At 38.0% G+C, this 16,795-nt stretch overlaps 1 protein-coding gene across 8 annotated transcripts in view; it reads right to left on the bottom strand.

Annotated features, from left to right (window-relative positions):
* Positions 1 to 16,795, bottom strand: part of PHF3 (PHD finger protein 3) — a 51,275-nt gene that overhangs the window by 34,091 nt on the left and 389 nt on the right. For 2 of the 8 annotated variants that reach the window (XM_041477511.1, XM_041477514.1), the window contains exons 1-2: positions 16,661 to 16,789; positions 6,795 to 7,063 (exon numbers count right to left, since the gene is read on the bottom strand). In XM_041477511.1, coding sequence (XP_041333445.1) covers positions 6,795 to 7,038 — 244 coding nt within the window. In that variant the 5' untranslated portion in view covers positions 7,039 to 7,063; positions 16,661 to 16,789. Of the gene's footprint in view, positions 1 to 6,794; positions 7,064 to 10,477; positions 10,577 to 16,660; positions 16,790 to 16,795 lie in introns of those variants that run through there. The other 6 variants (XM_041477515.1, XM_041477516.1, XM_041477512.1 and 3 more) reach the window with 5 other exon arrangements.

The raw sequence follows: 16,795 nt of genomic DNA, 5'->3' as shown, positions 1-16,795 counted from the left end.
TGTTGGGCAGTACTACTGACTCACTTTTATATATGCTATACCATAATAGAACAACATTCAGTAAAAACAGTCTACTTGCAAATTTAAAGCAATGTTTTCCCTATGCTAAAACAAAAGCATGACAATTTTTTAATTCTTTAGCTATGTAAAACTTAAGAAAATAAGCCTTACTTTCTGGTGAAAGAGGAGGTAAGGAAAAGGAAACACTCCTAACTACACCATCAAAAACTATGACATTTATAAATCTTTATTTTTATTAACATAAGATTTTCCTCCATTATTTTCAGCCACAACTAAGATAGAAATACTCAGTTTTTTGACACACTGACCAAGGTAAATATCAAGTGTAGAAATAAATTTCTTCTCCGTAGATGTTAGCCCTGATAACATTTCTTTTGCTTAGGTAACCACACCAAATAGAACATCACTGCTGTTTCTGCTTTGCACTGCTGTAAAACATTATGTCCAGCTGAATCACACTAATGGCAGGAATGTGCAAATCCACAGCAGATTCCATATAAGCATCACAGATTATATGGAAGTGGTTGAACATTGTAAAAGTTCGGCATTATATGGGAATAACACAGAGATGTAACATAATTCTTCAAACAAAAGAACAGTTACAGTCTAAAGCAGTAACTAACACATCTGGGTAAGCCTTCAGAACAGCTAATAAACTCCAGTGAAACAACAAAACATAAAAAGATAGTGATATTTTGTCAGCAAGTCTCAAGAACATAAATGAGGATGGTACACTTTCTATGAGAAACCTTTTTCCTACTGACATTTGTGATGCATATGTTCAAGAAGTAAGATTAAAAATATATTCTGTTTAAAGAAGATATATTTTCAAGAGAAATTATGTGACTGATGACATAACTTACATAAGGAAACATCAAACTCCAACTGTTTTACAAAAGTTTGCCTGTAATCCATTGAACTGAGAATTTGCCTGCAAGTACCCTGAGCTGACTGTCCAGTGCAAGAAATGAATCACAGTAAGTAACATGAAATATTAACTAAACACTTGCTCCCATTCTCCATTAATGTCTGCGTTAAGAGGCAATTTTACAGTTTTTAGAATAAAGATATATGAAAATAAACTAGGATAAATAAACTTAATACAGCATATATCTTGGCACAGAACTGCATGCTCATTTTACTAAAAAGATGGAGCTACATCACAAGCCTACTGAATAGTGGTTCTTTAGTGACACAAGCCTGTTACATTGGAAATAAGGAGCAGAAAAACAAATTTCAACAACAAAGTAAAAACACCACATCAAACCAAGCACTTTAATGTAAATTAATTAATTTTATTAAGAAGGGAGTCTTCATGTATTTACAAATCACAGAGCTAACCTAAATTGCTTTGCAAATCTTAGTACAGATCCAACCTCTCTCCACCCATGAAACTGATCCAAAGGCATAACTAAATACTTCAGAAGGACCTACACTGGGGAATATAGGTAGTTTGCCACCCACAAACAGAAAAAGGCACAAAATAAATATTCTCCAGATTCTCAATACCAATACAGTAAATTTAAATTTTATACAGAAAAGTTACTATCCTGGTCATAAAACACTGCGTAGCTGCTCACATGGACAGCTTGGAAGAAAGAAGGCATAAAGAGGTAAGAAAACTGAGAGAAACAACTACAGACCAAATTTTGGAATCTCAAAGTTACATTCAAAATGACTTCAAATGTAGGACGAAAAATACATGTACATTTGGCTGTAGTGAAAAGAGCCCAAAATGCCTAACACTGCCAGACATCACACCAGCTAAAGAAAAAAAGTATTTGTAGTCAGAAAAATTGGTTTGGCTTCAAAGATTCAGTAGGTAACAAGGATTTTAGCAGAGGTAATGCTGCTTTTAACAATACTCATGAAAACGCAGGCTAAAACTAGAAAAAGCAGACTGCACTTGAGGCAAACACTTTCCCAGCAGCAATCCAGAGGGACAGAAAAAAAAGGGCAACTAAAAAGATGTCCCTAACACATTTTATAATTCTTACAGCATCAGTCTTCTTTATCATTTATGGTAAGTACCTGATTTGATAAACATATCCATAAACTAAATTAGTTAAAAGCTTGATTTTAATACAAAATCTAGAAATGTCTCCAGATGATATGCAATTAAAATTCCATTCCCTGTATTATAACAAATCAAACTACGCCAGTAAATGACATTCTGAAAAGCTACACTGTTAGTGATTACCAATTTAATTTACCAAGAATTACCAATTTAGTATGAATGCTAAGTTATTTAGCTCACTGGCATGCAACCAGTATGACCTGCTAAGCTCACAGGTGGATAAGCTTCCAGCATGTCTTCCAGCAAAACCAGAACAAAACCAGAAAACCTATCACTAGGGTACCATTCAAAGTTGAAAGAAGTGTGTTGCTCTTAAAAGAGTTCTGTCATATTCTAAACTTCAGAGTTTCCACTTCTTATCAATGACTTGCTCAATAAGGTTAAAAAGAATCAACACAACCCCAAAAGCATACTTCCACACCCACTCACACCACTCAAACATTTAAGATGGCCAAGAGCTGTTCTACACAATATAATTTTCTACATTGGTCATGCACAGCTTGCAGGAACAACCACCCAAGCAAACCAAGAAAAAGAAGCAGAGAGTCACCTAAAACACGATTTGGGACACTTCTGATTGCTTCAAGAATTTGGATTTCATTTATTTCTCAAAAGTTTCATTTTCCTTTAACTGGCAAGGAGAGCAGTTATATCAATTTCTACTATCGACACAATGTCTTTCTGCTGATACCTACTTCAGGACAGGAAGAGCCCTCCATAATTTCTAAGCTCCTACGAGCAGCAGTGAATAAGACGCGCATAGTTTGTACCTTGATCCACAGAGGCAATAGAACTTCTTACCTGTGCTGTAAAACCAGCATTCTCCTCAGTCTAGCTCCATAAACCAGCAACCTAACTACATCTTTATAGTTTAGCAGTCACCCTTCACTAACACATTCTGAAAGGATTTCAGCATAATTTGACCTCTACCCTATTCAGCTTGTGAGAGTCAGAGTTATGTCTACCTCTGCTCAAAGTCATAACTAGGGTCACCCACAAAGAATCTTGTTCTCTTCTCTAAATATGTAATTATTCAATCAAAGCTAAAAAGATAACCCCATTTTATTACTCTAACCCCGTTCTGTTACTCAGTGGCAATTACAGAGCAAGCTCAGCAAGTTTGGTCTGTTCTGTCTTTGGTTTCTGCTGGTCTTCATCAGACCAACAGTGTCATCTAACTAAAGAAACTATCTCAATTCAGCACAATCTGGATTCAGGCCAAGAGATAAACATGAGATTGTTTTATTGGTACCGATACAGCTCTGCCTATCAACAGATAGGCAACAAACATCCATTGTCACTGTCCTTCTATTTGTCATATACCAGTACTGCCGACTGAGACACTCCATACAAAAACAGCATGGACCTGGTTAATTGAGACCAGAGACCACAAAAATGACTGGAAGGCAGCAGCACCTGTCCTTTGAAGAAAGGCTGGCAGAGTAGGGGCTGTTTGGCCTGGAGAACGGGCAGACACCTTATTGCAGCCTTTTAATACTTGAAAGGGGCTGATAAGAACAGACCTTTTAGTAAGGCCTATAGTGACTGGACAAGGGTAATAGTTTTAAAGTAAAAGAGGGTAGCTTCAGATTGGATATAAGGGAGAACCTTTTTATTATGAGGGTGGTGAAACACTGGAAGAGGCTGCCTAGAGACGCAGTAGATGCCCCATATCTGAGAACCCTCAAGGTCACGTTGAACAGGGCTCTGAGCAGCCTGATTTAGTTGAACATGTCCATTGCAGAGGGGCTGGACTAGATGACCTTTAGAGGTCCCTTGCAAACCACATCATTTATGATTTCTATGCTGCTATTCTCCCCGAGAGATGTAGTTATAATTCAACTTACAAAACCTGTGTTTTCTGGATAGATGTCTCTGTATTTCTTATAGGCATGCACTTGAACTGTTTAAAGGACATGTAATCAATTGCTACCAGTATCCATCACATACAGTCAGGTAATAGGTAACTCACCACAAAAAGAGCTTAGCATTAACAAAAAGCTTAGTTCTTGATGAATCATGTGCAATATAAACCCTGAAGCTGAGCAAAACATGTTGATAAGTAAAATTTTGGATCAGGCCAGTGAAAACTCCCAACAAAAACTAATGTCCATGCAGCAGTAAGAAAAAGAGCAGGAAGCAAACCCACACTCAAAAACAACTTAACAGCAAGAGAGAAGAGTTTTTTGTTTTGGAAAAAAAAATACATGATCTCCAAGATAAAGCAGAGAAAATGTCACAATCTTGAGAAAGTAGGCATGTGGGTAAGAAGCAGGCCTGAATCAAGATCTTCTCATGTACTCATGTCCACATAAGAAATTTCACACTTACACAGGTTAAAGGCATATAAAGATACGCCTTTGTTTGTGCATAGGTTTTCTACTCCTGAACTCAGCTCAAATCTGCTTTCAAAGAAGTATTAGGGAGCCATGCCTTCTGCTCCTCTGTTTTGTCTAGAAGACCTGATTACCATTTTAGCCACAACACCTGTGCTCAGTTTAACTATTACTACATTTATCTCTTCGGCTTGCTTACAGCAATCAAATAAGCTGCAGCATGAAATCTGCACCACTTTTAAAGTTCTACAAAACAGAATGCATTCCAGTTATTCAAGAAGCATCAAATATGATAAATCTGTCCTTTGCTGGTCCTGTGAATTAATTTCCATGAGCACTCTGCTCCCTTTCTTAAACTGTTTAATAGTCTAGGCATGGGTTATGCAAAATATAGAATATATTGAAGCAAGTTCTGTCAGGAGAGTTATGCTTTTTTACTTTTTAGACGAATTGAACTTGGTGTACCCATGAGCTTCCACCTAAACTGGGAAAAATAGCTTTTGCATGGCTTTATTCGTACAAAGGGTGCTACCATCTTGAATAAACACATTCTTACTAGCCGACTACATCAACAGTATTAGATCACCAACAGTGTCAGGCAAACCAAATAAATCACAACTATATGAACTTTCAAGGAAAAAAGACAAGCAAAGAAACCATACTTTAAACTGATACTCATTATTCTTAACTAAAAAATTTTAAGCAGTGCTACCATGTCAGAATAAGGACAGTTCCTATCAAGACCAACAAAGAACAAGCAACAACAAGAACATTTCATGTTCTTTTGGATACCTACATTAATTCCAAATTACACATTTTAATTTCTTTACTGAAATGTGGCTCTACTGATGCTTTCAGATTTAAAAACAAAACATTAAATTCATCAACTCAGCATAAATCAAATCAGCTTTGAATCCCTTTGTCTTCTGACAGCCTGAAATAGTAGCCCCCAAGTAAAATGCTCCATTGTTTTTAAGGACCTTAAACTGAACTGCGATTATTTAAGTATTAATAGTATTAATTATTGCACTACTGATCACTTTCAGGAAAAATACATGCCAGGAAGCACGTTAAAGTTTCTCCATACCTTCCAAAATATCCAGCTGTACCCTATGAGTTAATTCAAGAATTTTAAATGCAGAACAGGTTTACTGCAGGATGCACAAGATGCAATACAACAAAAGAATTTGCAAGTGAGGGGGAATTTGGTTTAGTTGTGTACATTATACAGTCTTATGCATATTAAGAGTGATACGATTTTTGTTTGGCTGGTTACAGAGAAAAATGCATAGGAATACGGACTATTGCAAGAGTACGCAAAAGCATTCAAAATGGCCTCAAAAATGTTCTTCTGAAGTAGGAGAAAAATGCCATATATCTTGTTTTGGCTTGATAGCTCACTTTTTCATCACCTTAAACAGTATAATCTCTGATTTACAGTTTTCCATTATGTAATATCACCTAATTTAGTGTAGGTGAAAATTTACTCTGTTAGTAACAGTAAAACATATATTATATAAGGAAATTATAAAGATTTTCAGAAACAGTTATAAAACTTACTCAAAAAAATTAACTATTGTGATAATCACGTAACTGCAATAATCTACAACACTTCTAGTAATGAAGCTAAAAAATTATGTTTTTTTAAACTTCCAGTCAAATAAAGAACACTACTAAGAACAGAGTATATTTTTATCTCTAGTATCAAATTCAGTGTAATTATTCCAACTCCTCATAAGTACTAATAATTTTAGGGATTGGATCATCACTTTTTCTTTATTCTTCTAAAATTACTCAACAAATTCTGAGATTACTTTTATTTAAAACTTTGGTCTAAATTGTTCCCAAATCAGGTATTCCAAACAGTAAAAAAAAAATTTTATTATCATTCCAGGGTCTTGAAGCCAACCAAATCAAAACACCCAGAACCCAGAAACAGCTCAGTACCAGAAGGCCTAGCACTAACAGAGTAACCCTGAGGTCAGAGCAGTAATTTGTACAACTCTCCTGCTCCTACTGCTAATATGAAGTATGGTATTTATGGTATTTTTTAAGCCAACCAGTGACTTCAGTGATCAGGCACAGCACCTACACTAAACAAATCTTGACTCTCATTGGGAGTAACTGACAGACAAAGCCTAGGCCATTTCTGATCCACATGAGGCGCTTTCCTTGATTGTTACACTACAAAATTAGCAAGACCTGCACATAGTTTACATGCCAGGCATGTATGAAGCACATTGAAAAAGGGCAGCAAGGTGACAGAAATCCCAACTTATTATTTCTACGTTATGAAAAAGGGTTGGTACTAGAGTGAAACTGTATTTTAAATTGTAATCTTAAAAAATTGTAAGATTTACCTGTAGAACAAGGCATCTGGAAATTGGGGTCATTGCTATCCAAAACAGGCAAACAGAACTGGGCACTTGCAGATCCTAGCATAGGATCCTTATCGCTGAGCATGTTCTTCAGCGAATCCTCTAAGACATTTTGACTTGTACTAAAATCCTCACAGACTTCATTCTCCAGGTTGGATTCTAGAAATAGGGCATCATCTAATTGTTCAGTAGGAATTAAATGGTTAAATGTATCAACTATATCCATGAAGACTCCTGTGTGTCTTTCAACCCTATAGAAAGACAAGAAAAATACCATAAGAAAATAAGCTACAAATTGTAAAACACCTAAGACACCAGAAATTTTTTTGGCTCTTGTGTTTTATAAAGAATGCTTAAAGTATTTCAGAATTATAAAAACCAATTAAAAACTGCTTATGGCTTAGTATGGCTCACTGCATAACTAAAAATCAATTCCCTAATTATTTTTAACAGAAATTCCATGCTAATCTCCTCTATCAGCATCCAAGTGCTGACACTTCTACAGACTGTGAATAACAAAGGTAACTAAACAACTCTTTTCTAAAATTTGTTTAAATCTTAACTAGGCTAAGCAGATAGGACACCAGAGGAGGAGGATATCAAGAACAAGCAAACCTGGAGATAGCAGCACTGTGACCATGACTGTCCTTTTTTTAAATGTAAAAATGTGAGGCCAGCTTCCACTAACACCAACGGAGCTGAGAAGGTTCCAGAGCCTGCCATACTACTAATATGGCGTACTACTGAGGAGAACTCTATTTCTGTTCAAAGAGCAACTACCACGTACTTCATAGCAAGTTAGTATTTTTAAACAGCAAGGTTTTACTGCTATTATTTTTCATCGATAAAATACAGTCAATAAAATTACATAAATTTTATACAAAAATCTGATCTCAATCAAGTACATAAAAATTCTGAGCTGGTATCAAAAGGAGGAGCCTTTTGAAACTTCAATTTTGAAGAAGTTTAGGTGAACTTCTAGAAGTCTACCTAAGGAATTGTATACAAAGATAGCAATCGCATTTTACAAGGAATTCCTTACTTTCTAGATCTTTGCAATGCAACAGAAGTGCAACTACTGAAGCAAAGACTTAACTAATAAGTATGTATAACTAAACAACAGAATGGAAGAAAAAAGTCAGCAAAACACTTCTTCGGAAGTTTTGCTTCCGCTTATACTCAAAGTAGAGAAAGGTATAATAAATATGATCAGACAGGTAAGGAGCAGTGCAGTACTGTCGGCTTAATTTGGCATACAGGCTAGTGTCAAAGCCCAGTTTTTGGCACACAAAGCACGTGATTTCATCATCCTCCTCCCACATGAGACAATTATTATTTTTTTAGAATGAACGCACTAATTAAAGGAAAATGACAAGTGAGAATTGGAGTTTGCAGTGCTTGAATTATTTTCTAGATGGTTATTCCAGCAACCTGCCACTAAATAAATCCAGTACTTACTTATGCTTAATAGAATATTAAGTATGCTTCCTTGGACACACAAATGGGGCAATTCTGTTTTAGCAATCAACTGGGAATACCCTAGCCAGATACATACAAGGGCTCTGCTACAATTTCAACCTTATTTGTGCATTTTATTTCACAAATTTACAAAAACTACAGGTTTAATACGAACAGTGTCTCATTTTGTTTGGATGGGGTTTCTTAGGGTTTTTTGTTTGTTTGTGGGGTTTTGGGTTGTTGGGGTTTATTTTCAAACATGACAGTCTTTCTTCCTTCTCCCATAGGTCAGGTCAGAAGAAAGCAATGATCAGGTATAGAACTGTGTCTCTGCAAAGCATGGTATCTTTCCAGTTTCTACACACTAACCACAACAAAGCTGTCTAATACACAAGGTCCTACTGACCAAGCAGCCAGAAAGAAGGAAAGTTTGGCCAAATCACGTGCATTTAGTAAAGAGATAACAGACTTCAGCAGCAAGTTATAATTTGAAAGCACCCTCATCAAAAAAATTGACTGCTTTTACTAAGCAATGCAGTGCATCTACACATATACCACACCAGCTAGCACCTATAATAGCCACCATGGTTTCTGAAGTTCCAAATCTGACAACAAATGAAGAAGCAAACTAATGGAGTAAGTACTATGCTGCACTGTACAATCTGTTTTTATTCTTATACCAAGTTACAACAATCTGATTCTACACGGGATAACCTACAGACCTAACCTAAGAGATGCAGTGGCTCCAAGTAAGAAAATAATTACAAATGCCCCAATACAGTACTTTAAAGCACCTTCCTGTAATGATGGGTTTTTTCATATTAGCATTACATGAGCACAAGAGTAAGAGCCACAGGATAAAATTATGGTGAACCCTGACATTAACAAGTGTCAGTGACACTGCAATACAACACCTACATATTGTGAGAATGCAAAAAACCTTTTGTACCCAACATTAAAAAGCTGCAGAGGCTTTGAAGACACAATAACATATCCCAAGCTTTTTTTCTGGATAGGAGAACATTTATATATTTGCTACTTAAACATTGTTGTTCCCAAAGCAGTGATGACCACTTCATAAAAAGCAATGTTAAGAAGCAAAGCTTAAGAATATTAGCTCTTGCTACAAAAATTCCTAACAGAAATTAATCTGACTTCAGTGATGTGATGAAGATTACATACAGTTTTTTAAGACTACCATGCTGCCATTCAGAACACTGAAAGCACTGAGAAGTAACTGTCAAAGCAACTATACATGCAGTGGCCACAGACACCTTCAAAGAGACCTAAGTAGCTAGCAGAGAAAATTCAAGAGGAATTTTACTGAAAGCTTTATTCCTGGAGCATGAGCCTATGATCAAGCATAAGTTCTACCCAAATTTTGCATCAAAAAGCCACGGGGCTTGCATAAAAATACTACTACCACAAAACCTAATCCTAAAGAACTTGTTCCACCATTTTTAAAATACAAAGTTTATGCCAGCAAAATATATAAAATCAAAGTTTTGCTTTACCTAGTTCAAAAAACCACTCTGTGATTCTTTTCATAACTGGTACACTACCAAGCTATTTTAAGAAGTTATTTCTAACATTACTAGATTACCTATCATTAGAAGTCTAGAATCTGTGGGACTGAGGATGGAAGATAAACATCTTTAGCTAGACAACTGTTAAAAACAGCTGCTGCAAGAAAAAAAAAAATCTTCCCCTGCACAATGCCTTCGGTGTATGAATTTTGAATGGTTTATTTTGCATTTGAAACACTTTGAACATCAGGAAAAATAGCCAGAGGTACAAGTAAAATCACAGTTAAGATTTTCATGCTCAATTATTTCCAAGGATAATCCTAACCCCTCAAAGGAAGAATGCATTACTCCACTGGAACACAGCTGTGTCCTCCCCTTGAACCCTAGTGGCCAGTGCCTCAGCAAGGCTCCCAGCAGATGCGCACATTCCAAGCGTACTCCCACCGCACAGCAATTCACAAGCGCTTTCGCGCTGGGTAGCTAACCAGAAGCAACAGAATATGAAAAGTATTATGCATGCAGAACCAGTGAGGAGTGTTGATAAACGAGGCAAAGGAACAAGTCCCAGTCAGGCTCAGTTAAACTTCTCCCACCCACTGGCTCCTGGAGCATCAGAGCACGTACTGAGACGGTTCTAGCACAGCAACATACAGGAGGAGTCTGGGTAAAAGAAGAGCTCACCATCAAGAAAAGCTTGAAGAATAGAGAGCATTCTCCTCAGTTCACTAAATACATTTCTCTTACACCTTCGAAAATTATTTGCTTCTATCAGCCTCTCCACTGCAAAAACAGAAGCAACAATTACAGAAGTAACACTGCAACAATTACAAAGTAACTCACCAACCAATATCTGTCATTAAGTGATCCAATACTATAAACAACCCTGTTAGAAAGCGCTACAGTCAAATATGACTTCTAGAATTTCCCCTACATTATGTTTACCATAAAATTTCTTCATGCTCTCAACATTGTTTCCTTTTACAGTCTGAGTATTTCAGTTTAACAGAAATAATTTCTTCCACTGTTGAATTAATTTATTAAGCCAGGTATGCCATAACATTGTCTCAAATCCCAACAAATCTGGTATGAAATAAACACACTGTAGGATCTGCCACAGCACATTTTTATCTTCTCCCCCTTGACCATATTTTCATTACATCTTTAACAGTTCTACATGACTTTTTAAAATTAAAAGTTAAATAGTCAGAATGATCACTTGCTAAGCAAAGAAACTGAGATCTCAAACCAGCATATCCTTCCAAACTAATCTTAGAAGGGAAGGAAGACTAGAAATGGGACAAGAGATGTTGTACATCTTTAAGCTTTTTCATTGCTTAGTTTGTCTATGAAAGAGGCAAAGAACTACTTCAGTTCCTGTTATATTATTTTCTTAATCATAACAGAGAAAAATAATTTAGTGCAGATCTCCAACTGCATCTGCATGTTTCTATCATCTTATCTAAAATCCACCTCAGGCAGGGGTGATCATAATTTGTATTTATCACTAACCATTCCTTGTGTTTTTCAGCTGATGGACAGGCCAAGCATACTCTTGACTGCATTTTAAACGAAGTCTCCCTTAAACAGCAGCATGCTAAAGTTTAATTTTTCAACTACATATTTGGATATATGTTAGACACATTTTTCTTGATATTTTCTTTTTTCTTTATTTTGCTTTATATTCTTTTTTTTTCATTTTTTTACAGTACTCACGCATCATTTATTTTACAAAGGAAATGTTAGGCTTCACCGTAATTACTCTCTTTCCTTCCCTTTCTGGCCAGAGGGTGAATTAAATATACCAGTTTACCTTTTAAACTTGACTTTCATATTTTAGCTTATAGTAATATAAAATAGAAGCTTCTGTATGTTTAGTAATTGTCAATTTAAAAATAAACCTGGTTTATGAAAGTCCTCAGAAGTTGGACTTAAAAACTCAACATTTCTACAAAGAAATTTTACCAAAAAAGAATTGCCTGAATTTGGAACAAGGACAGGCAAAAACCTGAGGGAACCTAATGAAGGAGAAAAAAAAAAAAAATAAACAACCTCACACTGCTTATTTTGGATATTCAGAATCCTAGATGTTGAATAGCTTATCTACTTTATTGCCCTCCCTGAATAAGTAAGTCTGAAACTGCTGAAGATAGCATAGCAATACTACAATTCCTTCCACTTCACCGAAGTACCTTTCTGAATGTGTCTGTCACTTCCCATTTGCTGAATCTGTCTAGCGCTTTTAAAAGTTTTTGTACATCTAGTTATTAACTGAACTATGTGGGAGATATTGCAATGTTCCAAATGCAACACTTGGTCTCTGGACCTTGCGCTTATGCACACCAAATGACCAACAGCAAGCACTAGTCGTAACAACTCTAACAGATTCTATTAAAAAGATCCATATTATATGCACTTCTTCAGGCAGTAAACTCTGGAAGGAGACTAAACGAAAGGAACAAGCTATTTGGACAACCATCACCTTAGATATAAAAAAAAAAAAAAAAAAGGAAAAGCTGACTCAGCACTGTTACAGAAGAATAAGTAACAATAACTGACAAAAACTGTTCATCAAAAGAGGGGAACTGCATCTTAACTGGCATGCAATTAGGTAATAACACAAGCAGCTTTAAAACAAACAAACAAACAAAAAACAAACAAACAAAAAAAAATAAAACCAAAAAAAACAAGCAAACCTTTGCTTACGTTGTGTGGCAACTACTAAACCCAAAACGGACACTCACGGTATGAAATGTCTACCTTTGTTCACTAGAGCTGTGATGTCAGACCACTCCATAGGCTCACGGATACCCTGACACTTAAAACCCACCTACCAATGTTACTTCAAAGCCCTGATGCACATTTTACTACCATCCTCCTCCTTTCTCCTACACAAACTATAACGTTTAAGCTCCCAAGTATCTAACTGGAAATTAAGACTAAGTTGCCATGTATCCATGTTGCCATGCTTTAAGCACCAGAAGCTGCATGCATTATGTTCATGGATATTACAGCATCAAAAGCCAGAGCAGAGAACCACGTCTTCTGTAGCAAGAGATGTTACCCAATAGCGTTCACAGTCCAAACACATCATGGGATTAAAGAGAAAAATCAATATCAGACAGTGCATCAGAGACAGCATCAGTAAGAAGATATCAACTTGACAACTTTTTGGTGAGTTTACAACTCTCACATCAATGTGCTTTCTGCTCTGGTTCATTCTGGCTCAAATCCCATCATCTGGGGCAGTCCTCAAGAATTAAATTAGCTAACAAAATATTTTTGTCAGAACAAACAATGTGATCTACGAGCATATGAACGGCCATCTAGCCATAAAAAACATGTTTGGAAGGGTTAAAAGAAGACTTCAGCATCCTTTGTCAAAAAAAAAAAAAAAAAGGCAGACATAACACTTGTATAGAATATGGTTTACTGAGCTCTAACCTTTAAGCATCATCAAGTTTGACCTTCCTCATTCACTTATCTCCCAATTCACTTATCTCCCAAAAACCAGGACACTGGCAAAAACCTGCCTAACAGGAACATGTATGCAAATAGGTGTATTTGAATCATCAGTACTAGAGTAAAGGATGGCCAGGTACACTTCGCTGACAAACTTATACACAGAAACATCAACCCATTAGGTAGCCATACACCACCTGTTCCCTTATGTAAACACCCTACTTATTATTTATTAATTTAATCCCTCATTTAAAATTTAAGATCTAGCTTTTAGTGGCATCAAAACAAAGCCCTGCTAAAGACTAAAAAACAAGAAATGTAAATCTGAGCATTTCGTTAATTGTTAAGAAGCTCTTCTATACTATCTTTCTGTTTACCTCACTCTGAAGTCTTCAGACACCAACTGACACAAACCCCTTGCTACTAAAATCTCAACAGACATAATAATAATCACCTCCCAAAATCTACTTAGAATCTAAAGTTATGGGCTGCTCCCCTCAATGACAGAGCAGATATCTTACTACTTGCTGTCATGGTATTTAAGAGAGCAGACAGCTCAAGATACTTGCTTTGTTAAACCTTCCCTGTTCGTAACTCACTCACCAGCCATAACTGTACGTCACTGCGTATCTCAGTGCACAGAAAGGAAATTTCCAAAAAAAATATTTAATTAGAAGACAAAGAAATGCAGAAAGGATAGAGAAACATTTTCTTAAATCATAAAATATCAAACTGTATCTTTGAAAATAATCTTAACCGTTATGTTTTGAAGAGTATAACCTCTCCTCAAAAAAAAATAGCTCTCTCACCCTCACTTTATAGCTCAAAGAGGCAAATAGTGCTGTACTAGAACTTATGTTATGTCAAAAAACACCTTCACAGTGTGAAATGTGGAGTATGTAAATGTAAAATGCAAAGTTTTTACATTGTGAAACATAAAGTACTGTGTTTTCCTTTGCTGGACTGTCCCACCAATGAATACTCCTGAATACCACAAAAATTAGGCATAATCAAAGACCATACATAATTTTGAGTCTCTCTATTGCTGTATATACCTTGGGAATTTGTAAAGTTCACTACCAAGAGACATTTCACTGAAAAGAAAAAGATGAGGAGAGATTGTATTTCCACCACTACTGCTATTCTCTTGAACTCTTCCACCCTCAGGTTTCTCAATACTTGTTTCAAGTACTTTCAGCTGGAACATAGTAAAAAATGCTAAACTGTGCAGCAGGTTACACTGATTATTTGTCAGTCACCAGAGAGAATATTTTCATTTGTAATACCTTTTGAATTTGTCAGTGTTGGAAACACCTATTAGAATTAGGGTTTGTTTGTTAGGATTTTCATTAGCAATAGTTAAAAGCTTAATGGCTAAGCCTTGTGAAGTTTTTCACAGAAATATGCCGTCCATCACGTAGCTATATTGACACTACTCAGGAGAAACTGTCTGTATTTTTCACTTTCTGCTTCTATAAAATGAACTTTATCATTGCTACTTTATAGCATTACCTTTCAAAAATATGCCCTTACCATAAAAAAAGCTTCTAATATAATATGGCTCTCACCTTAAAGCTTGTATTTAACAATATTTAGGTTGACTAGGAAAAATTAATGGAAAAAACATTAAAATAACAACTAAAGAAATTCATCGGCTCAACTCTGAGCACAACACAAGTGGTAGAGGTAAGCCTCTTTTTAAGAGAGAGGTTGCAGAAATACAGTAGATTAGAATTTTTAGAGTTTCTGTTTTCCATAAAGCACCTCACCACTGTGTTGAATTACCTCAGCTAACTGTGTTAAATTAAATCTAGCCAACATGGTTTGTAGTTAGGTGCCCTTTCAGTTTGGAAATGTAAAAGACACATAAAAACTGAATGACTGAGTAACAGGCAACAATAGTTGAAAAAAAATATAGGTGTTCAGAACTCCATATTTATATACATAATCTTTAAAGCCAATTATAGAAATTAAAAGTAGAAGCTGCTTGTTACAGAAAAAAGAAGTTTCATTGCAGGACATGTACTAAGTGTAAACAGAAGTAGAATTACTCCAGGAAATATAAAAACCCACATTTTCAAGGCTCCTTTACATTGTGTCCCAAACCACAACAGATTAATTTATTAAGCAAAACAAACCATGAATTAGTGGTGCTAAAGAAATGCCATATGTTTACCATCCTTACATTTAATCCTAAAATATTTCCACTGTTTAGTGATGCTAATATTCATTTTGATAACAGCAAATGCATAAAAATTGCATGATGAATTAACAACTACATAAAAGAAATCACAACTACAATTCGCATGGTAAAGCTCCTGTCACCCCTCATTCCTGTCTTTCCTTACTGGTTTTTATGCTTCACTCCATAAGCTATTTTTCCTAATTTAAACTATGCCGCAGAGTGCTCTTCATCCAAACGCTGGCCACACGGCTCTAACAGGTCTCCCTTGCGCACACCATACAGAAGGAACACTGGCAATCACATGAACGATGTCTCTTCTAAAGCCTAAGAGTTATTACGTGCATCCCAGTAGCAACAATAAACGCACTGTCCCAGAAACAGCACCTCATCCCAGATTAGGATCTGGAAATACCACCAGGCCACTGAATCCCACAGCACTGCTGATGGCCACATTTTCTCCCGCACTTCCTACAGTAGGTGCTATACACAGAAATTGTTGGTGATGCTAAGTTTAAAAGACGGGAGGAGGCACCCGGAACAGGTCAGACCAAGAGCAAGAAGAGCAGGGTCTAAATTGGTGATTGCTTCTCTCGTTGGTACGGGACAAGGCATCGGCGGCTCAAGGGGTGACAAGAGACAAACGTAGAAGGATCGAAACGTAGCAACAGCAGGGCAGGGAAGGCGGTGTGGGAGAACTCTTAGCAGCAACACGACTCCGGGCAAGGAGCCTGCGGCAGGGTCCCGCACGGACACGGGGCGGGAGCGGCCGCCGCAGCAGCGAGGCGGGGGCCAGAGCGCCATGTCAGGTGGTCGGGCCCGGCCGGCCCGGGGCCCGCGGGTGGCAGCCTCCGCAACAACCGCGCCGGGGCCGAGGGGCCGCACCGGGCAGAGCGAGGCGGCCGGGGAATCCTTCGGGGAGCGCCTCCGGGATCCGCGGCCAGACCGCAGGCCGCCTGCGTACAAGCGCCAGCGGCGGCGCCGCCCCCGCGCGCAGCCCGTGCCGCGGCCCCGCGGTGGAAGCAGCCGCGTCCCGCCGGGCCGCCCCTCGCCACCCGGCCAGGCCTGGCCAGCATAGGCCGCGACTCTGCCGCCGCAGGCCCGGCCCGGCCCTGCCCGGCCCGGATAAGGCTGGAGGAGGCCGCGCAGCGCAGCGGGGTCCTTCACCCCCGCTCCTACCCTCCCTGCCTGCCCCGTCGCTGCCGCAGCCCGCAATAACTCACCCGCTCCGCCGCCCAGCGCTGCCCCGCGGCCGCGGGGGAAGGGACGCGGCGGCCGCGCCAAAGGGAAGGAGGGCGGCGCGCGCAGCTCCGCGGGGGCTGCCCCCGCCCAGGTGGTCGCGCCCGGCCCGGCCCGGT

This window comes from Pyrgilauda ruficollis, unplaced genomic scaffold (genome assembly GCF_017590135.1).
Source record: "Pyrgilauda ruficollis isolate IOZ18807 unplaced genomic scaffold, ASM1759013v1 scaffold40, whole genome shotgun sequence".
NCBI lineage: Eukaryota > Metazoa > Chordata > Aves > Passeriformes > Passeridae > Pyrgilauda > Pyrgilauda ruficollis.
This window is presented reverse-complemented; position numbering and strand designations above follow the sequence as displayed.